This window comes from Purpureocillium lilacinum, assembly GCF_023168085.1.
Source record: "Purpureocillium lilacinum CBS 284.36 DNA, scaffold_4, whole genome shotgun sequence".
Taxonomy (NCBI): domain Eukaryota; kingdom Fungi; phylum Ascomycota; class Sordariomycetes; order Hypocreales; family Ophiocordycipitaceae; genus Purpureocillium; species Purpureocillium lilacinum.
Window position 1 is genome coordinate 2,081,928 of NW_027072114.1, and position 19,527 is coordinate 2,101,454.

At 59.9% G+C, this 19,527-nt stretch overlaps 2 protein-coding genes across 2 annotated transcripts; both read left to right on the forward strand.

Annotated features, from left to right (window-relative positions):
* Window positions 1–9,799: 9,799 nt before the first annotated feature.
* Window positions 9,800–11,817, forward strand: PLICBS_005803 (uncharacterized protein; the record flags this gene model as incomplete). Its single annotated transcript, XM_018319520.1, has 3 exons — window positions 9,800–10,192; window positions 10,252–10,540; window positions 10,604–11,817. The coding sequence occupies 3 exons, from the start codon at window positions 9,800–9,802 to the stop codon at window positions 11,815–11,817; spliced, it is 1,896 nt and encodes a 631-aa protein (XP_018181994.1).
* Window positions 11,818–13,921: 2,104 nt separating this feature from the next.
* On the forward strand, window positions 13,922–15,018 carry PLICBS_005804 (chitin synthase, class 7; the record flags this gene model as incomplete). Its single annotated transcript, XM_018319521.2, has 2 exons — window positions 13,922–14,734; window positions 14,827–15,018. The coding sequence occupies 2 exons, from the start codon at window positions 13,922–13,924 to the stop codon at window positions 15,016–15,018; spliced, it is 1,005 nt and encodes a 334-aa protein (XP_018181995.2).
* Between the last annotated feature and the right edge of the window lie 4,509 nt (window positions 15,019–19,527).

Consider the following 19,527-nt stretch of genomic DNA (forward strand, 5'->3'; position numbering starts at 1 on the left):
CATTGCCGAAGGGAGTGGCGTGCATGTTGGTGCGCACGTATTATTATCCATCATTCCCTGGCGGGACAAGCTGTACTGTACATGCGTACATGCGTATCCATCGTCGTGCGGAGGGGGGTTTCTTGGTACGTACGGTACAGCACTGCACTGTATCTGTTGCTGCTCCGTGCCGAGCAACTCGGTATTACGCACACAGCACAGCCAAGTGCTGTGTTGATATGCCGCCGCCGCCGCCGCCACCACGGCCCACGGCTCAAACCGTGCTCGTACATGCTGTATTGTGCTTTGTCCGGCCCGCCCCCCGACAGCCACGATATGTGACAATGGGGGGCAAAGCGTCACCTCTGGTCGGGCATTTGCCTCACTGCATGGCATGGCGCACCTGGCGACTTGGTCCGCCACGTCCATTCACTACACCACTGTCAAAGAAAAGTACAGTAATAAGTCACATACCAAGTACGCCAGTGGTACGTGATACTTGCAGTGATTGCAGTACCATACTTCCCACATCTAGACCGAGAAAGCAAGCAACAAAGACAGCCAGCTGGTGGGCAACGGAAACCAGCCGTGCCTTTTGCTAGTTTCAGAATGCCCGCCACAGGCGCGCTGGTCGCGCTGCGCAGGCGAAATGAGAAACTTGGCCAATCTGCATGCGGCGTCGAGGCGAGCGCAGGGGGACAAGTAATATCCGCCGTCGTTTCCGCTGCTCGAATTCCGTCCGAGCCTGGCAAGCCTGGCTTCAGTGCAGGCACAAGCAGGGCATGTGGCTGTTGGGACATGAGGAAACAATCTGGTTCGGTTCGAATCGGATGGCAACGCAGGGCGGGTGATGCAAACGCCGAGCAAGGCAAACGCCGTGCCCGCAACGTCCATACGCGGCACCGACATCACTATCAAGGATTCGATGCTGCATATTCGTGATTATGCTGTTGGCCAAGTGGCTTGCCAGGGCGGGCATGCCCGTCCTTGACTTGACAATATTGGCCGCGGTAGCCAAGCAGGCAGGAGGGGTGTCGTCTTTTATTCACTCAACAGCCCAACAGACGACGACAAGGGTGCCATCATGCACTTGTTCTCGTTGGCCGAGCCGATGGCAACGAATGCTCCAGTTTGCACCCGATTTACTGCATCGTGCTCCGTGGTCTTGCTCATTCCCATGTTTGCGTTGGTAGGAGTCAGACGGATGGACGGCGACGATGAGATGCCTGCCGCTTTTGAGCCGTCCCACCGACTGCTCCGGACCTGGCTTCGCACGAGAATGCAGATGATCTGTCGACCACGAGGGCCAATGTCCGATGCAGAATGAAGGACGGGTCTGGGCTTGGAGAAAGAAAAAGAACTTTGGTGCAGTGCTCCCTGTCAACTTGTCCACCAAAGCAATGCATCCCACACGGGAGACGGAGGGGGGTTCCGTACCTACCACCAAAGTACAGTACTGCACATGGGAGCTGTCCTGTGCTCGGCGGTGCCGTGTCACCCTCGTACCGGGGCTTGCTTGATTCGGGAATACTTCGTGCTCAGCTCTCTGGCGGCATTCAAGTCCATGAAAACCGTTTGAGCACGGCCCGGGCAGAGGACGGCCTCGTAACAGTCTTTCAGCTCGCTGGAGGCTGGATTGACCGTGCGTTTCATCGCTTGCAACCACAGCTCCGACCAGACTGTGAATCAGGCAAAGAAAGGCGATCGACATGTCTTTGATACAGCTGGAAAGGTCCGAGCTGACGGCGTCTCGCGACCGCTGTCCCGACAATCCCAGCCACCGGCCTGGTCATCCAAAGGGAAAGGCATCCGGACGCCTCTCTCGAGGGGCGCTCGAGACCGACGCTGACGCAGTTACTGCAAGGAATGGGGGACATGAGCTGTGATCCGCCCAATCAAGGGCAAAAATGGGACCCTTTTCTCTGCTTTATTGCAAAGGCTCGGGCACCAGGGCCATGCTCCATTGCTCGGATCGCCATGCTTCCAAAACGCTTGGCCGGTCCTGTGTCACGGTCCCGCGGGACAAGCGCCCGCAAGGCGTTTCTCGCTGCGACGACAATCGCCGCCGCTTTATAGCAGGGAGGGTCACCAGGAAGGGGCAGAGCGAGCTACCGAAGCGAAGCCCGCCCGTCTTTGTCCCGCTGTCTGACACTCTCGGCATGATGATGGATGGAAAGGAAACCCAGAGCACGCCCGGCGCCATGATAAACACCAGTCGGCGACGAGTACGGGATGCCCACACCGGGCACCACCACATCCAGAATCCTATGATCCTGTTGGACCCCTCATCTACAGGCTGGCGTGCGGCGTCGTGCTCTCTTGAGTTCAACGGCCTGGGCAGGGCTTGCGTTCCGGTGGGTTGGGCCCGTTCCTTGTTCGCAGCCACAGTGTGGTCTTTGGTGATGCGGCGCTCATTCATGTCGACGGCCAATGCGCTCCCCTCGGTCCAAAGGCTCCGTCCCTTGCGTGGTCCTCAGAGAGCATGCGTCGTGGTAGAATGGCCATAGTGACAGCAAGCCGAGCAATGTGTGTCGATGAATCTGATCACGTTGACTCAACTGGGCGCGAGCCCCCCCTTCATGCTCGACAAAAGTCGAGACAGCATGTCGCTCCCCCATCGGCGAGCGCCTTGTTCGTGAGATGCCTGCCTGTGGGCATGCCCACCAGTCGCTCCACGGCGGAACCGGCTAATAAGACGAGTGTCTCCCCCTCTGCAGCAAGTACAGCACCGTATCCATGCATTGAGTGCCAGGCGGCGACGATACGAAAAGCCACCCGGCTAGTGGAGCCATCGCTCGTTTGCCACGGGAGCTGCTTTGATCGGCTAGGTGGTCATGCAAGCACTTTCAAGATGACGGCCTGTTGGAGGGCATGGGGGCGTCCCGCTTGCTTGTTGGGTCTCGGTCCCCGGTCAGCAGTTTCTGCTTGCGGCCATGCGCGAACGAACACCACTACGGCCCAGCCGCGCCACCGGAACGGAGACACATGGATGGGGCAACATGAGCACGGCTTGTACTTACCGAGCATGCATTGCGCGGCGAAACGCAACGCGGAAGACGCAAGACGCGTTCTAGGCGTAGCGTGCGCAGTCCGCCCTTGCCGAATCATCAGTCAGATGGACAGGCCGGCTTGCTCGTGTCAACTTCCATGTAGATGAGGCGGGTTCGTCTTGCGCGACGCCGCACGGGTCGAAGCTGTGGCGGTTTGACGATCGCATGCCAGAAGAGCCCGATGCGCGAGAATAGTCCAAGTCGTGGTTGTCGAACAAAGACATGGGTTGATGGGCCCGCCTGGTCCGGGCCACCTGGTGATCCCCGCGATTCACGACCACTGGGAGCAACGGTGCGCTCGACGACGCGAGCCTCCTTCTCCTTCAGCAGCTCTTGCCACTTGCGGTCGATGTCGCATTCATGGACAAACCTGGCAATGTGTTACCCCTTACGCCTGACTGCCTGCTGTCGCCCAGCCTGTCGTGTCTCTCCAGGATTTGCTGCCAAGGTTCACCATGGTTGGTGGTGGCAGGCGAATGCCCTGGTTGGCATTCCCAACAACACTGCCGAGTGGAAGTGACAAGGCGCCGAACCTGGTTTCCTCTGGAAGAGGCTGTGATATCTGCCAGAGCTCCACAGTCACCACCGCCACCTGTGGGCTGGCGTGGACTTGGGAACCAGACGCCCACATTATCCATGTCGAGCGTCCACGGCCTTCTGGTCAGGAGACACGGGCGTTGCACGAGATTCGCGGCAGCAGTGGACGAAGGCAGCTAGCCGTTCTGGGCCGGGACGGACTTGGTCGAGGATCTTGTGGCCTCTTTTCTCGGCCCGCGAGGGTCACAGTCTCGAGAGCAAACGGACATCCAGCAACGAGACGCCCACAGGCCCGGGGCCGGCGATTGGTGGTGTCCCATAAGCCTAGGCAAGGGTCGAGGGTGGGCTGCTGGGTTGCTGAGCCGCCCGCAAGTCACTGCACCACGCTCACTCGACAGTGCAGGTACACGACAAAGCCACCTGTCACTGGACCGGTTGACGATATCGTTATGTTTGTGGTGGCCCGAGGAAGCAAAACCCGCATCTCTTAGTTGAGACATGTGGCCCAACGCTATCCCTTCGGCCGCCTGTGATGATTGCGATGTGACGGATTGATTGGCATCCGACGGTAGCTTCGGATTGACATTCAACGACCCGGCTGCATCTCGCGTGCCTACTTCGTGTTGCTGGCGCCAAGCTCCGGCGTCGTCGTGCTTTGCATTCGACGTGGACCAAGCCGCTCATTGCTCCATTTGGTCTGGTCTCGGCTCCAACCAAAACCTTTGCCCCTCGAGTTCCGCAGCGGTCGACGAGTCAAGCCGATAGGCGACCATGGGGACGCTTGACGTCTTGGGCTTTGCTGCAGTCCTGCAACTGACGCGCTCGACTTCGGGTTGGCGTCATAGGCCGATCCGCCTTGGGATGCCTTGGTACTAGGTAGCTTGTTTTGCCCAGCGCCGCAAAGATGCGGAGCCCATGAGTCTCTGGGAACACAACCTGCGGCTATTCAACAAACACGTCAATGCCGACTTCTCACCCTGTTGGGAACCAGACATACGCAACCATCCGGTCCTCCTGGCGTCTCGAGGCGCGACGTCGAAGCTACCGAGTACAGGCACCCGAAGCCAGGGCGGAACCAGGGATTGCAGACATGCTGTTATCCATCATGAGCGAAGTACCCAAACCACTGCGTTGGGGGTGCTAATTTGACAAGAGCCCGAGATGGCTTGAACCAGGTGGAACCCCGGTGTGAATCAGCCCCAGGCCAGGGAAGAGGTCCTGCTCGCCCGGCATTAGCGAAACAAGACACTGCCCTTGACCGCATCAGCACCACCTATCTTGCGTTTGTGTCTTCGAGGGGGCAAGCGTATCAAAGAAGGGCGCATCCAGGATTGGGTCGGCTCGAACCATCTGGCCGTGGTTGAGTTTGGAAGCCCAGGCCCCAGTCCTCCAACCTCGCTGTGTCAAAGACGACGTGACTTGGTGACATTTGCGGACTACTCGATGACAAGCGTTCGTCGGCTCATGGAGGCGGCAATTAGGCAGCCCATGAGCCAGAGCGTCAACAGACTCAACACGTAAAAGGGAAGCCGTCGACGAACCTTTCGGCGGAGCATGCTTGTGGGGCAGGGCACCGGACGCACTGAGGTCGAACGCTGCCTGCTCCTGGCGAGGAATCCGTCTCGAACGCAAGAGCGAGACAAGCTCAGAACAGGCAGGCGAAATGGCAGTTCAGTTGCCGCGCTGCGCACAGCACGCAGGGGTGGGCTGGCGGGGTGGGATGGGTGGGTTGGTCTTGGGAGGCGCGGATAGGTGTACGAGAATGGATGGCTTCTTTGGTAGCGCAGGCAATAGGCATGGTCGCTTGTAAGGTTTGGCCGCGGCCGCGCAATGGCTCTCGCATGGCTGCTGGAGCCACCTGCCATGGCATTGGATTCATGGTGATCCAAGTGGCGCTAGGGCGCCGAGAAAGGACTGGCTGGCTCGGTGGCACCGGCTGCCTGACGCCCGCCTCGAAAAAGGGGACTGAACTTGCCTGGCAGGTAAGCTCTGTACCACTTATGAAAGCAAGCGAACACCGCGGGCGGAGCCGCGGAGAAGGGGAAATGGTGATCGTGATGAACATATGGAGGGGGAGACCGTGGAGGTTGCCAAAGGCACGTCCCAAAGCAGTGAGAGGGTTTTAACAAGACGGGAGGCTTGGAAGGTCGTGTCCGGCAGGTGCAGGCAGCGCCCCGCGACTGCCGCGTTGGGCCCTGTCGACCTTCTTGCTCGGTCACTCTGTACCTTGGTACATGAGGATTGTAGTTTTCGTATTTGCTAGGCGCCTGCATGTACAACAGGTACTCCGTGCTATATTCAAGGAAGCATGCAATAGCGCGGGGGCGATTGAAGGAGACGGCGGCCCCTTGTTCAGCTCCCAGTGACCGCGTGGCCGGACGGGTGAGGTAAAGTACGAAGTTCGTGCCGCCATGTCTTTCCCATTCATCAAGTGCAAGTGGCGATTCGTGTTCGGGTGGTCAATGGGAATAGCACTGCGGTCCGACGAAGGGGGCAACCTGGCGTTGGCACGGAGGGACTCGTCGCGGTGATTGCAACATGGTGCCGTCGAGTTGGGGTTGAAGGAGCGGGTTCCTCCGTGGATGGCGTCCCAAGCCTGAGCACAGGACGGGCCAGGCCCCAGTGGCAGGAACGCTGACGAGCGGGTGGGCTGCGTGTCATTCGCTGCGGCTTGTACGAGTAATTCTACCTGGCCATACTTGGCAGGATGGCAGAATGGCAGGCACGAGCCTTGGTAGGGGCAGGTGCAAGAAGGCAAACAGAAGCAGCAAGGTGCGTCGGAAGTCCGCGTCGTCGTCACCGATTTCGCTCCACGGACCTCTGGTCAGATGGTAAGGAGGTACTTCGCGTTCGGGGCCTCGACCCTGCCCTTGCCGGCCTGTTGCAGCTGCGCCAGCTGGTCCTCTCTCATCATTGACCATCAGGCTTCCTGCACGAGGCCACATGGGCCAGTGGCTTTGGTGCATGCGAATGTGATGGTGCTCGCATGGCACCATAATTGGAGCCTCGTCGCTGGCCTCTGTATCAGACCAGCACCGACGCCCAGGCCACAACTCTTGATCTCCATCCCGGTCTGTATCAGTGCCGACGCAGCTCGGTCCGGCCAGCCTATTTGGCCGCTGGAGAGAGCCTCCCGTACTTCGGACTGACAATGCAAAGGTGAGCAAGACGCCATGCCGAGAGAGCGGACCATGACCGCTCCCTCCTTTTGTCGGCGCCGCAATACCTTTTCCCATCGTGGAGCCGGCACCGCACCCACTCACTGATCCCGGCAAAGCAAACCACCACCACCAGAGCACGCCCGAGGTAGCGCTGTTCCGGTGCTCCGCCGCTGCGTCGTTGCGCGGCACCACGGCTGAGGTTGTTGGCTCCCTGCGAGGTGTGCGCGCGGGCACCAGCAGGCGCAGGGTTCCCACCAGGGGCGGCGCCAGTGACCACGGCTGCAGGCCTGGTCCCAGTCTTTCTTGCGGCCTGGGTGTCAGCTGGTGCTGGGCGGCCGGCTGGGTACCACCTCACGCACCACCACTGACCACTCTCACCACACTCACCACTTCCAAGTTGCCATCCGGAGCCGGGCTGGGGAGACGTGCGAGCCGCTAGGTACCCTGTCCTGTCCAGTCCCGCCCTGCCCTGCCAGAGCGCCGCCGCCTTGGGCCGCCGGGCCCGGGGTTGCGTGTGGCTGCTGGGGCCGGCTTGGATGCGGATGCCTGGCAGCCATCCTGAGAGTCCACCTCGACCAACTCACCCAACCATCCAAGCCAGGCCCCGCTGCAGTCCCGCCGCCCTTCAAGCCCTGGTGCCGCGCTGCAGGGGACCTTCAAACCAAAGGCCTCCACCCCGACCTTGGAAGGCCTCGTACTACGGCACGGAGTACGTATGTACCGCCCGGCGATGGCACCGCCCGGCCTCCATCCAGCTCGGACGACGTGTGGGTATCTCGTTCCAGAAGTGCCTCGCATGACGACGTTTGCTACTCGCGTGCACCGTCCGTACTGCGCTGTAGGTACTTCCAGGCTGAAGTACTTCGCACGGGCGGCCCCGAGTCTTTCAGTAATCTAACACAGGGAAGGGCCTCGATCAAGGGCAAGGTGTCTGGCTCCTATTTCATGTCAATTACCTATCCGAGGCGGAGGGAGCACTGCCATCTCGCACATCCGGGACCCCAAGGGCCATGCAGGTCAAACCAGGGGTGGTACACAAGCTGGTGCGATCGCTGGGGCGAAAGCCGCAGCTGGACGGGCAACCTGCCGACGGTGGAATGAACGAACCGCGCCCACGTACCACCGTCTCTGCCGACGGGCTGCTGGCAACATGTCCTACAGGTACTTGTACAGAGGACAGGAAAGGAACGGAGGCGACCGTGACAGAGTCGAGGGCGACACACCCGAGACGGTCCCCATGCTCCGTCCTCCGGCCACAACTCCGTGCTCCGTCCCTGCCGAGATGCTCTGGGCGTGTGCTCCATGAGGCGCGGCGCCGTCGTCGCCATTGGGCCTAGCTCTGGCGCGGGTTTTTAGTGGGTGCCGCCCGCCTGCCTGAGGTCCCGGCTGGGATGGCATGGCATGGCATGGGAATGGATGCTGGCTGGGACAGGATGGCATGGCAGGGGGCGCTGGAGACGACGGGAGGTGAGGTGTGGGCGACAGTGTGTGGGTGACGGCCCCCCCAAATGCGAATGTGCGTGCGTCCGTTCGTGCGCGCGCGTGTGCCAGCAGGTGTGCCAGCAGGTGTGCCAGCAGATGTCTGAGAGAGAAACCGACGTGCCAAGTGCGTTGCACCTCCAAGCCAAAGGCCAGGCCAGCTGCCCGGGCGTGGGACCCACGACAAAGGCCCGTCTCCAGAACGACACCCGACTGGCAAGCCCGCGGCAGGCCCATGGCACGGAACTGAGTCTCGCGGCTTGACGACAACAAAAAAGTCTCGTCGTCTTCTCCCTTTTCTAGCCGCGATCCTGTGGTCCCGGTCCTGCCGTGCCACCGAGCCCCAATTGGCGAGCCCATCACGAACACGGCGCCTCGAGTCGACTCGTCTCAAGCTGGGCATGCGGCCCCGCAGGTACCTCCAGTAGGGGGTTTTAGTACCTCCCCGTCTCCCCCCACTGACAGTGCCATGGGGACAGTGAGCGGGACGCTGGATCAACCTAGACGTCCACTCTGGTCTGGCGCTCCCGACCGCCGCCGGGCCACCGCCTCTAGCGCTCCTCACAGCGGGCGTGCCACCACCGTCTGCCGCCGCCGCCGCCGCCGCATCAGCCGGGCAGCAGCCCTGGAGCCAGTGGGTGGCCAGCGGGGGTGCAGCGGGCAGTGAAAGGAACCTGGAACCTCCCACCCGCCTGCCCGCAGGTACCTTCCATACCTTGCACCCACTGCTTAGGTGCACACGCCGCGTCGCAGACACCCTCTTGACCCTGCGGCCTTGCCTCGCCTTGGGGGCGCCTGAGCCAGCCAACCAGCGCCCGCGTGAACCTTGAAATCGCCAATCCTCCCTCCACCTCACCATCCCGCCGAGAGGGCCTCTCCCTCTCCTCTCATATCAGCCGGCCCGGCCTGTTGCGTCCCCTCCCCCCAAGGGCCGCATCTTTCTCATTGTTTCCATTCTCCGTCATGTGTCTGGCCTGCGGTTTCCGGCCTTGAACAGACGGCGTTTGCATGCTCCCCAGCGAAGCGTGGCGTCTCCCGTCGAGGGGCAACACAACCCCTGCAACCATCGCCAGCTGATACGGAGCTCCACGAGGGCGCCAGCCAGACAAGCGCACTTACACCGTCGACTTTGTGCTTGGTTCTGTCATCCTCCTCTTTACTATCCCCTCTCTCCTTCTCTTTCCCTCCCCCCTCCCGAACCTGCGACCTTGTCCATCTGTCGGCGTTGCGCTCGCATCATCTCGCCTATCGAGGCGGCCCTGGCTTTGCCATTTTCGTCCCATTGACGCATCACCGCCGCCTGTCGCTTTCGTTTACCTCCCCGTCGACCGCCGACAGCCCAATCCTGGGTCACCGCACGCCTCTCTCCTGCTTGGCCGGGCGACCAGACGAACCGATTCACCTGTCTCCCACCCATATACTTTTCGGGGCCAACAATCGACGTCGAGTTTCCCGCCTTCTCCCACCAACATCCTCGGGTGCCGTGGTCGACTCGTGCCCCCAGGCCGCCTGCCCACCCCCAAGCAAGCCTCTCTCGTTGACCGAACAAGACGTGCTTGCGGGAAGCGGCCTCAGACGCCTCCAGTCGGCGACATGAGCACCACGTACCATTCCAGCTTACCCGTCTACGACAGCCATGCCATCCACGGCTACCCGACCATGGCTCCGCACGCTACTCGGCCCAAGGCCGTCATGGACGACGGGAGGAGTACGCAATCGCACCGCTACCCTCCGCATGCCGCACAGCTGGCCTCTGTCGGACACGCCAGGAGCAACAACGCCTCCTCTCTATCAGCATCCCAGCTGTCCCATACCGCCTCTCAGTCTTCCACTCGGCCGTCCACGCCAACGCCCGAAGTCTTCGAAGCGGCAAAGGGGGAGAACACGGCGACCAGGAGAGGCTCTGACACGCTCATCTACCACAGCCTCCAAATACCCAAGTGCATCAGCCCTAACGGTGGAAGTCTGTCCGACTTTGCGGCTCAGGTTAGCGTGGTAGTTTGTTCTATGGGCGCTTGCCAGGCTTGCTAACGTTCCTTCCACAGATGACGTGCCTTTTTTGGTTCGAATCCGTCGACAACCTTAAGCTGGCCGAGTCCGTCCGATCAAGGCCGCCAAATGCCCCAGTACCTCGACTGCCTGCCCTGGCAAAGCCATACGAACAGTTCCAGAAATGGGTGTACAATGTCCTCTCAACGACCCAGGTGACGCAGAATGTCATCTTTCTGGCATTGCTGTTCATTTACCGCCTCAAGATGTCTACGCCACAAATCAAGGGACGGGCAGGTAGCGAATACCGTCTCCTTACTGTGGCGCTGATGCTTGGTAACAAATGTACGAGGACGGCGTTTCAATTCCCTGCCCGCGGTTGGACGCAACGCTGACAGGCGACGGTAGTTCTCGATGACAATACCTACACCAACAAGACGTGGGCCGAAGTGTCGTGCTTCGCTGTCCAGGAGATACACGTGATGGAAGTCGAGTTTCTCAGTAACATGCGGTACAACCTTCTTGCATCCAAGACGGAGTGGGAGGACTGGCTCGTGAAGCTCGCGTGCTTCCACGACTACTACGACCGAGCGCTCAAGCTTCCCGCCTCGCCCGTCCACGTACCCTCGCCCTTGGGCAAGGCTTTCAACTCGCCGATACCCTCACCCACAGGGATGACGCACCCAGGTATTCCGGACATGCCTCAGTACACTCCAGTAGCGGCCATTCAACTCTCGCCAACGTCAACTCACTCGAAGAACTTCTCGGCGTACCAAACCAACACTACATCCCCCTTGGGCCCGAAGCGAGCAATGAATCTTCCTGCGACACGTAAGCGGAGCCCAGAAGAGGACTTGGCAGACCACCCGGCGAAGCGGCACGTTCCCACAAGAGTCGGACAGGTGCCGCCCGTCACCTCTGCCAGCTGCAGGCCCGCCGTCCCTATCGAAGCAGCGCGGCTTCCGGTTCCGCAGCTGACGGTTATCACGAATCCGGCGCAACACGCAGCGAAGCCCTATCCGGCAGTCAATGCGTACGGCCCGCAGGTGCCCGCGACGGGTCACCAGCAAGTCGTCTCTCTGCCCCCTCTGCAGCCCGGCATTCGAGCCATGACAACGGTCTACCAACCCAACCCGGTGGCAAATCTGGTCCAGCAGCAGCCTGTGATGCCCGTCACGTCGGGTAATGGCATGGGACCTGCCGTGGCATACCAGGCGGCGGCCCCCGTTGTTCACCCGGCTGTGAACTACGGGACCCCGACGAAGCATCACAGCCCTGGCAATCTGGCTCCGTTTGGCTCGTCGCCGTTGGTGGAGCATCTGGGCCCTGTATCGGCCGTTCACACGCCCATATCCAACTCCCCGAGTGTCTATCTCCAGCAGCGCGCCAGCCCGTACAAGCCGGTCCGCCACGTCAACAGGCTGCTCTACCCACCGTCGGCGTCTCTGGATCAGTATCACCTCTCGGTGCCGGTGGCTCCTAGCCAGATGCATTATCAGCCCCTAGGGCGACGTCATGACGTGCGCACCGGCATCGTACCCGAGTTCGTCGTCTACCAGCGTGGGCAGCAACAACATCACATGGGCTCGCAACCCGGGCATCAGGGCCACTACCCCTCCTAGGAATGGCCGGAGTGGAACTCTTACGCCTGGCAAACAAGCCATCACAGCTCGCGCTCCCACAACCCTTACAGCCTGAGACACTACAGCCTTGGGTGGCTCTGAGGTGGACTGCGCCCTACCTCATAGACCGGGGCTCTTGGTGTTTTTAGGTCTTCGGACCCTTTTCGTTTTTCGCCATTTTGGCGAGTTTTCAGATCAATGCATGGCACGGTACGGCATGGCTGGGCGTTGGTTAGGTCAAGGACGGATATCATTTTTAGCGTTTCCTCTTCTTGTTGTCGTTTTATCGGTGCCGGGCAACGCCGCGAATGCGTCGTAGCTCACACCACCTGGCCGCGAATGGCCGACAATGAGAAGTTCTCATGTCACAATGAATGCATCACGCTTGGCGTTTAGCACCGCGGGCCGCCTTTCGAAAAGAAGGCGAAGGTGAAAGGATGATTGATCCCGGCTCAGGTGCTGGGCAGGAGGGAGGACAGGCTGGGGCGGTATGAGCGGCGGTACAGCATTCAATGGAACCATCAGGCGGAGCCCGAGGTTCGAGGCAACCGTCCGTCCCAAGGACCGAGGCGGGATAGATGCCAGTGTCAGCAATGACAACCTATGAACGAGTATAGCAAGGAATGAAGCGCGCACAGCAGCGACCACGTTGGTGGCCGCGACGACGCACTCGCAATGGAGCTTGGCAGCACTCCGCCTCCCTTGTGATTGAATGTGACTGTCTTCATACTGACTAGGATGGCCCTTGCTATGCGGCAGTTCCTTGAAGGACGAGATGAGGAGTGCCGATCGCGGGCGGGTCCGCTGATCTAGCAAGATTACCTCGCCCGTCCTTGCATGACGAGGTTCTGGCCCGCCTCGTCGTGGTCTGGACGCCGACTTTCAACGGGAAGAGGGCGTATACGCCGCGGCATTGACGATGTTTATGTTATGTGCCAACTTACTCGTAACAAGGGCGCCTCCGATGGGCCATGGGCTGCATTTCGTCAGCGCTGGTCATGGGGGCGGACTACCCTGGCTCTTGTGGTGTTTGTTTTGCCAGGGTGGACGTCGTCAATACAAGGGGGCTTGAGTGTCTGAAATGGCACAAGTATCCGTACATTCACGCAGAACAACAAGGAGTCACTTGACCGGGACCGGGATGGGAGGCGGACCACTCGATGCTATGGTATCCCGATTATGTCAACGGTGCTGCATCGCACTTCGTGAGGACAATGGATGGACAACCACAAAGCACATTAAACACGGCCAATCCTTTAGTACCTCGTATTGTTACCACAGCCGCATAGGTAGGCATGAGCATTGACTGGTGGGTGCTGCGCCACTGCGGCGGCGGGCTCATTGGTGCATCGACCGCCCCCTAGTGGCTGTGCGCTCCTCTCCGCGGCAACGAGCCAAGTCGACGTCGTCCTCCCTTGCCAGGCCAGCTAACCCCATCACCGTCTCCATCGGGCCGCTCCCTCGATCCCATCGAAACGTCGCCGTCGCCGTCCCAACGACTCGCCCCCAGACACTCGCTTGCATCCCATCTATCCGCCCCGCGCAACGACGACGACGGCCGTGCCTGCAGCGGCTCTCGCCAACAACGCTCGCTTGACCGACTGTCGCCGCCGCCTGTCCGCCCGCTGACACCACGAGTCGAGGAAATTGTGTGCATCTTTTAGCGCCGCCCCGTCCGTCGCTTGTGTTTTTCTGCTTCCTTTTTCGCCTCTGCGCCGACGGGACAGCGCACAAGGCATTGTGCGTCGTCTTTTGCCAGGGCATCGAATCGGTTGGCGAGGCGCGGCACAGAGCCCTCGGCCTTTGAGAAAGCGCGCACCGAGACATCGAGCCGAAGCCACGGTGCGGTGGGCGGTTACCATCCTGCCACCGTTTCCACGACTCTCGACAAGGGACCTGGACGGCACTTCTGTCTGTAGGACCAAGTCTACTACGCTCGGCTGAATTCCAGCGAGGGAAATTTCTTCTCGCGGACGCTGGCATCGAACCGTCGGGCACGAACGTTTCGAGCCTCCCTACCGAAGCGAAATCGAGCGACGAGCACGGCGACGACGATAACAACGACGGAGGGTTTCCCAAGGGACTCATCCTCTCCGCCGCCGCCATGTCGGGCTTCGGAGACTTCAAGGCCATCTGCGAAAATGCGCCGCTCCCTTTGTGTTCCAATGTTGGCCCCGTGCTGTCGGCGTCGAACCGGGTGGGCATTGAGCCCGACTGCTATGCTCGCAACATCGAGCTAGCCAATACCATCATTTTCGAGGGCGCCGCGTCCGCTATGCACATCGTGGCGCTCGTCATGACGGTCGTCATGATTCTTCACGTCCGTAGCAAGTTCACAGCCGTCGGCCGCCGGGAGATTCTCACCTTCTTCTACATCTATATGCTCACCACCTTCATCTCGCTCATCGTGGACGCGGGCGTCGTTCCCCCCGGCAGCGGGCCGTATCCGTACTTTGTCAGCGTGCAGAATGGCTTCTCGAACGCGCTGATAACGTGCCTGCTCATCAACGGCTTCGTCGGGTTCCAGCTGTACGAGGACGGCACGCCCTTGTCGGTGTGGCTGCTGCGGATATGCTCGCTCGTCGCCTTCGCCATCAGCTTCCTGGTCTCGCTCGCCACCTTCAAAGGCTGGGCCGGACTGGGACCGACCAATACGGTCGGCCTGTTCGTGGTCCTTTACCTGCTCAACGCCATACAACTCTTCATCTACGTTGGCATGCAGATCCTGCTCGTGACGAGGACGCTGCGGGACCGATGGCCGCTGGGGGACATCGCGTTTGGCGTCTTCTTCTTCGTCGTGGGACAGGTTATCCTGTACGCGTTCAGCGCCAAGATCTGCACGGCCGTGAGCCACTACTTGGACGGCCTTTTCTTTGCAACCGTATGCAACTTGCTTGGTGTCATGATGGTGTACAAAGTAAGATTTGATGCTCCGACGCACCCCAGTCGACCGCAGCGCAGCAAGCGGAATCCCAAAGAGGAACGTGCTAACCTAACTACTCTCCGCAGTACTGGGATTCGATTACGAGGGAGGACCTTGAATTCTCTGTGGGCACTAGGATGAACAACTGGGAGGTCAAAGAGCTCCTCCCCGAGGACGAGCGCCGCGCCACCGTGTACACGGACGATCCCTACGGCCACTCGAGCGCCTACGACATGCCGTACTCGCCCACGGCACAGCGATACTCGACCAAGTACTGAGAACACTTGTCAATTACGCGTAGACTGTTGGCTCAGAGGCGGAATTGTTTGGTTGCTGCACTCTGGCGGCCGTATCTCCGCCAGGCTCGGGCGGCCAGACTATCCAGAACCGAGCAATCTCTCTTTCAACGGTGCGACTCGGTCTCGGGGGCTTGGCAGCCAGGGGGACATTGGCACGAGCAGGGTGCTCGGTTGCGCGTTTGTTTCTGCATGGGACATTGCATGGCGTTTTTTACGAGAATGGGGTATATGATTCGGCCTTGGGGTTTAATCCCTTGGTTTTGTTGCGCGGAACGGAGCGCATGCTGGCCTGTTAAGTGACGGACCATCGTTGTCGAGACCAACCGCAGGTCCGCGGAAGCGAGCCACGATGCCATGAAACGACCAACACAGGCGAGCGCTACCACGAATGCCAGGCGTCGCCAAACCGTGGGATTGCGGTTGCGACCAGGACAGTGACGAGAGGGGGTGGCCAAGTGGACGAGGGGGCGTGTGGGCGATGCGCATCAATCCCATTATTAATCGATGGCCGGGATACTTGTTCGTTTGACGTATGTAGCGAAGGCAAATAGTTTTAGCGGGCGGCCATTTATTCATGGGTCGTCATGCAAACATACAAAATACGCAAAGCTAGAGGCCCCGATAGAAATAGTCGGTGCAGGAGAAGGTGTAGCGTGGGAACTTTCAAACATACAGCCCTTCAGGTTAAAGCCACGGGGCGCGGACCGGCAGCCAATTGGGACGCGGCCGTGACACGGAGTCGCCGTGACTAAGGTCGTTGACAGCCTGTACTATTGATCTCGGCCAAGGACGAGAAGGGGAACGTGAGGCAGTTTTTTTGTGTGTGTTGGTGAGCATGGACTGACCTTGGACGGACGGGCATGGGGCGACTTGCATGGCAGCGGCCGTGGGAGAAAGTGCCCAGGGATTATTTCCCCGATGTACGTGGTAAAGAGGAGCCCTTTCAGCACTAGCAGTCGGGGGTGCGAGCTAGCACCAAGGCACAGTACGGACCACGTTCGGTATTAACTATCGCTTGGGTGAGCAGGTAGGAAGGTAAATGGAAGCGAAGGCGGGCGGGCCAACAAACGAAGTCGCCGCCAAGGCTGACGCTATTCCTCCCAACATTGATTCCATTTTCCCGTTCCGAACGCACCGTGGCACGGGGGATGAGGGCATCAACTAACTAAAATGTACGGCTAACTAACTAACTTACCTGTCACCTGTTTGCTCCAGTGGGCACGAGCATGGATGGGCAGGGCAGGGGAAAGGCATGGCGCATAACGAACGGGCTCTGGCCGCTCCGGAGGCGGCGAGAAGGGGCACATGATTCCAATTGGATTTGTAAACAGGCGGCGCTGCTGCCACGACGGTGTGTGGTGTGAGGAGAGGGGACCGTGATGGAGGAAACGGCGGCGGCGGCGGGAGGGGAAACGACGAGAGACACGACGAGACAAGGAAGGCAAAGGAGGCCAAGATATGTGACAGGCTCGCACAGGTTTCCCTCTTTCCTGGCAAAGCGCGCCCAGGTTTCGCATTCACTCGTGTTGATGGGGTTCTATGCGCCGCCTCGCCAAGGTCGGTTTTGTTTGCGCGCGCGCTCGCGCAGGGCTGCAGCCAGGCCGGGCTGAGCCTCTCGGCCTGTCTCTCTTACGCTGGGTTTTCCCGCCAAACGCTGCAGGAGAGCAACTGAATACCCAGCCGATAACGAAAAGGGGGGTGGGAGGGCGGACCGCGAAAGGACAGAGCATCTCCGGGCTTGCCTCGAAAGGGACGGCGCCGATGGGGCCCAAGAGCTGATCGACTGGCCGCGACGAGTCCCGGGAGTCTGGTTCAGCCGCTGGGACCAAAGCTGGTTTTGGGGGGGAAAGACAGCCGCAGGAGAGCAGCACCAGGCATGGACACCTCACCAGAGAGAGGGCGGAGGCGCCGCGCTTGGGGGGAAGAGGGGGGGAGGCTGACTGATACGCATGCTGTTGCGGCGGACAAGCTGCATACGTCTGCTCCTTGTTGGAGGCAACAGAAGTTTACCTATCGTTTTTTGTCTTTACCCACGCGCTCGCTGCATGGAGGAGCGGCGGCGCGCCACACGGCTGGGTTCTGTTGTCCCCGCCTGCTGGGCTTTGTTGGCTTGGGGCGGTGTGATGGGATAGGCTGGCTTGGGTGCTTGGCTGGCTAGCCTGGCTGGGGCTGGGGCTGGGGCTTGAGAGGGACGAGGAGGAGATCATCAAAGTGGTCATGGACGTATTGTTGCAGCAGCTGCCGCTCCGACGCGATACGATACTGCGCAAGATTGCGTCGAGTCAGTTGTGAGTGTCATGAATTTACGGCACAGCGTGGGATAGAGAGGGGGTCCTGAAACATGAGCCTGACGCCGGCTCTTGGACGCCAGGCAAAGGAGGGGAGGAGGGCTATTGATCGTCGGATGCCGCTCATCGTCGTCGACTGTGCTGTGCTGTGCTGTGACGCTGCGCGGGCCAGTTAGCGGGCGGCCGGCCGGCAAAAGCGGCCTGGGCCGGCGCATTCCCATGCGGCAATGAGCGACGACGACTGCACGGAGTATGCTCGTCCGTATTTTACTTTTATCAGGGAAGGCGGCGCCCTGGTGGTGCCGTTTGTCCGTTTTGCCCGCGGGTTGGGCAAACGACGGGGACGCAGTGCGAGTCGAACCACGATCGTCACATGGGCCACACATGGAATTTGCCGAGCCCAGTGCGGTGGCGGGGACAAGGAAAAAGCGAGCTAGTACGTCGTCGGCGTTGCAGGATAGGCAATGGGTAATAATGGAAGACGCCGACAATGCATACAGTAAGAAGTCGTCCATCAATATCTCGCCCGTCCAGCCATCCACAACCACCACCACTTGCACCATTTCCAACAAGGGGGCTTGCAGAGGACCCAACTGCTAACGCAGAAACTACTCGCAGACGATCGCCCTCTAGTGGCTTCTGTGGCGGGCGGGGGTCCCGTGGTTTTCCCCTCCCCCTTCTGCCTGCCTGCCATATGTTCGGAGGGCGTAAGCAAGACACGGCAATGACCGCCAGAGGACAAAAGGGAAAACGAAAGAAAGAACCAGCACATACAAAAATAAGGGAGGTTTGTCGTTGGAGGGAAATAAGGTGACCGGGCCACCACCACCATCACACATCACTGTTTCCGCAGACACAGACACACACACACCCCTCCTCACGCACCCCCCCTTCTCCCTCACACTCACACCCCTGCTCGCCCAGATCTGACTGCGCGCGATGGAAAATGCTTCTTTGGCATGGCATGGGCACAGCAGCCAAGGGGGGTGAGGGGGCGTGGGCGGAAACATGACTGTTTAAAAAATAGTACCAGAGAGTAAGGAAAGGAAGGAGGAGGAGGAGGAGGAGCAAAAAAAAAAAGAAAGTGGGACAAATGAAGACATGGCATGGACCCAGCATGGGGGACAAGACATGAAAATGCGCCGAGCTTGATGCTTGATCGGGCTGTCGTTTCCGATGTTGGGTCCGGCGACTACGTAACAGCGTTCGCGCGGTGGGCAGGCAATCGTTCGGTTTCGGTGTTATGCCTCCTACTCGTCCGATCGGGCTTTTCGGTTCGGTTACCAGGTCGGCATTGCTGCAAGAAGACTAAAAGACGAAAAATAAAAAATAAAACAAACCTTACGCACGGTACGGACTAGTACTGCACCAAGGCAGATGCATACTTACGAAATGTAACTCGTGCTCCGTACAGTACGTACGTGCATGTGTTGCGCTTCATATTGGGGGGGGCCCGGTAATGACAAAAACGGGTTGGCCTTTGTTGGGTTGCGTGCTGCGATGGCTGGCTGTGCGAATATACATCTTACGGGAGGTACGTACCGGTGGTATTACGTCGAGCACGTCAAAAAAAAAAAAAAGGAGTCTGCGAGTGTTGGGCGTGTGGCTATCGCGCGGCGCTGGGGGGCCCCTAGGCCCAAGGGGGAGAAGGAGAGGCGGGCGTTGACATGGACATGACGGGCGGCCCTGCATGCGTGTGCCGTGATAAGGACAAGCCGGAAAGACGGTCTGCGCGCAGAGCCACAGTACTTGAGGATATCGGACCGGCAAGAGAGAGCGCGCATTGCGAGAGCAAATCCGAGAGAGAGAAGAGATGACGGGCTCGCGCCCCATGGATGACTCGAATGCATTGGAATTGTGGATGGGCGGCGTGTCACGCGCTCCAAGCTTGATCTCAGATAGGCAACCTGCTCGCTCGTATTGCCCGGTACGCCGTCCGTCGCTCATTCGCATGGGCCACGAGAGGCAGGAGAGAATACCTAGCACTCGTGAACAAGATGGCAAACGCCGAGCCTCGTCCGCTCTCATGTTGGACACATTTGTCGCCCTCCCCCCCGTCTCGTCTCATCCTTGGCGCGAGGGCAAAAAAAAAAAAAGGACACTTGTCTCTGCTACTGTAATCGGCGTTGCCAACAACCTTACCTTGGGGCATGCAGCGATTTAACTCCGTTGCGGCCTTCGAACTAGCTGCCACATGCCG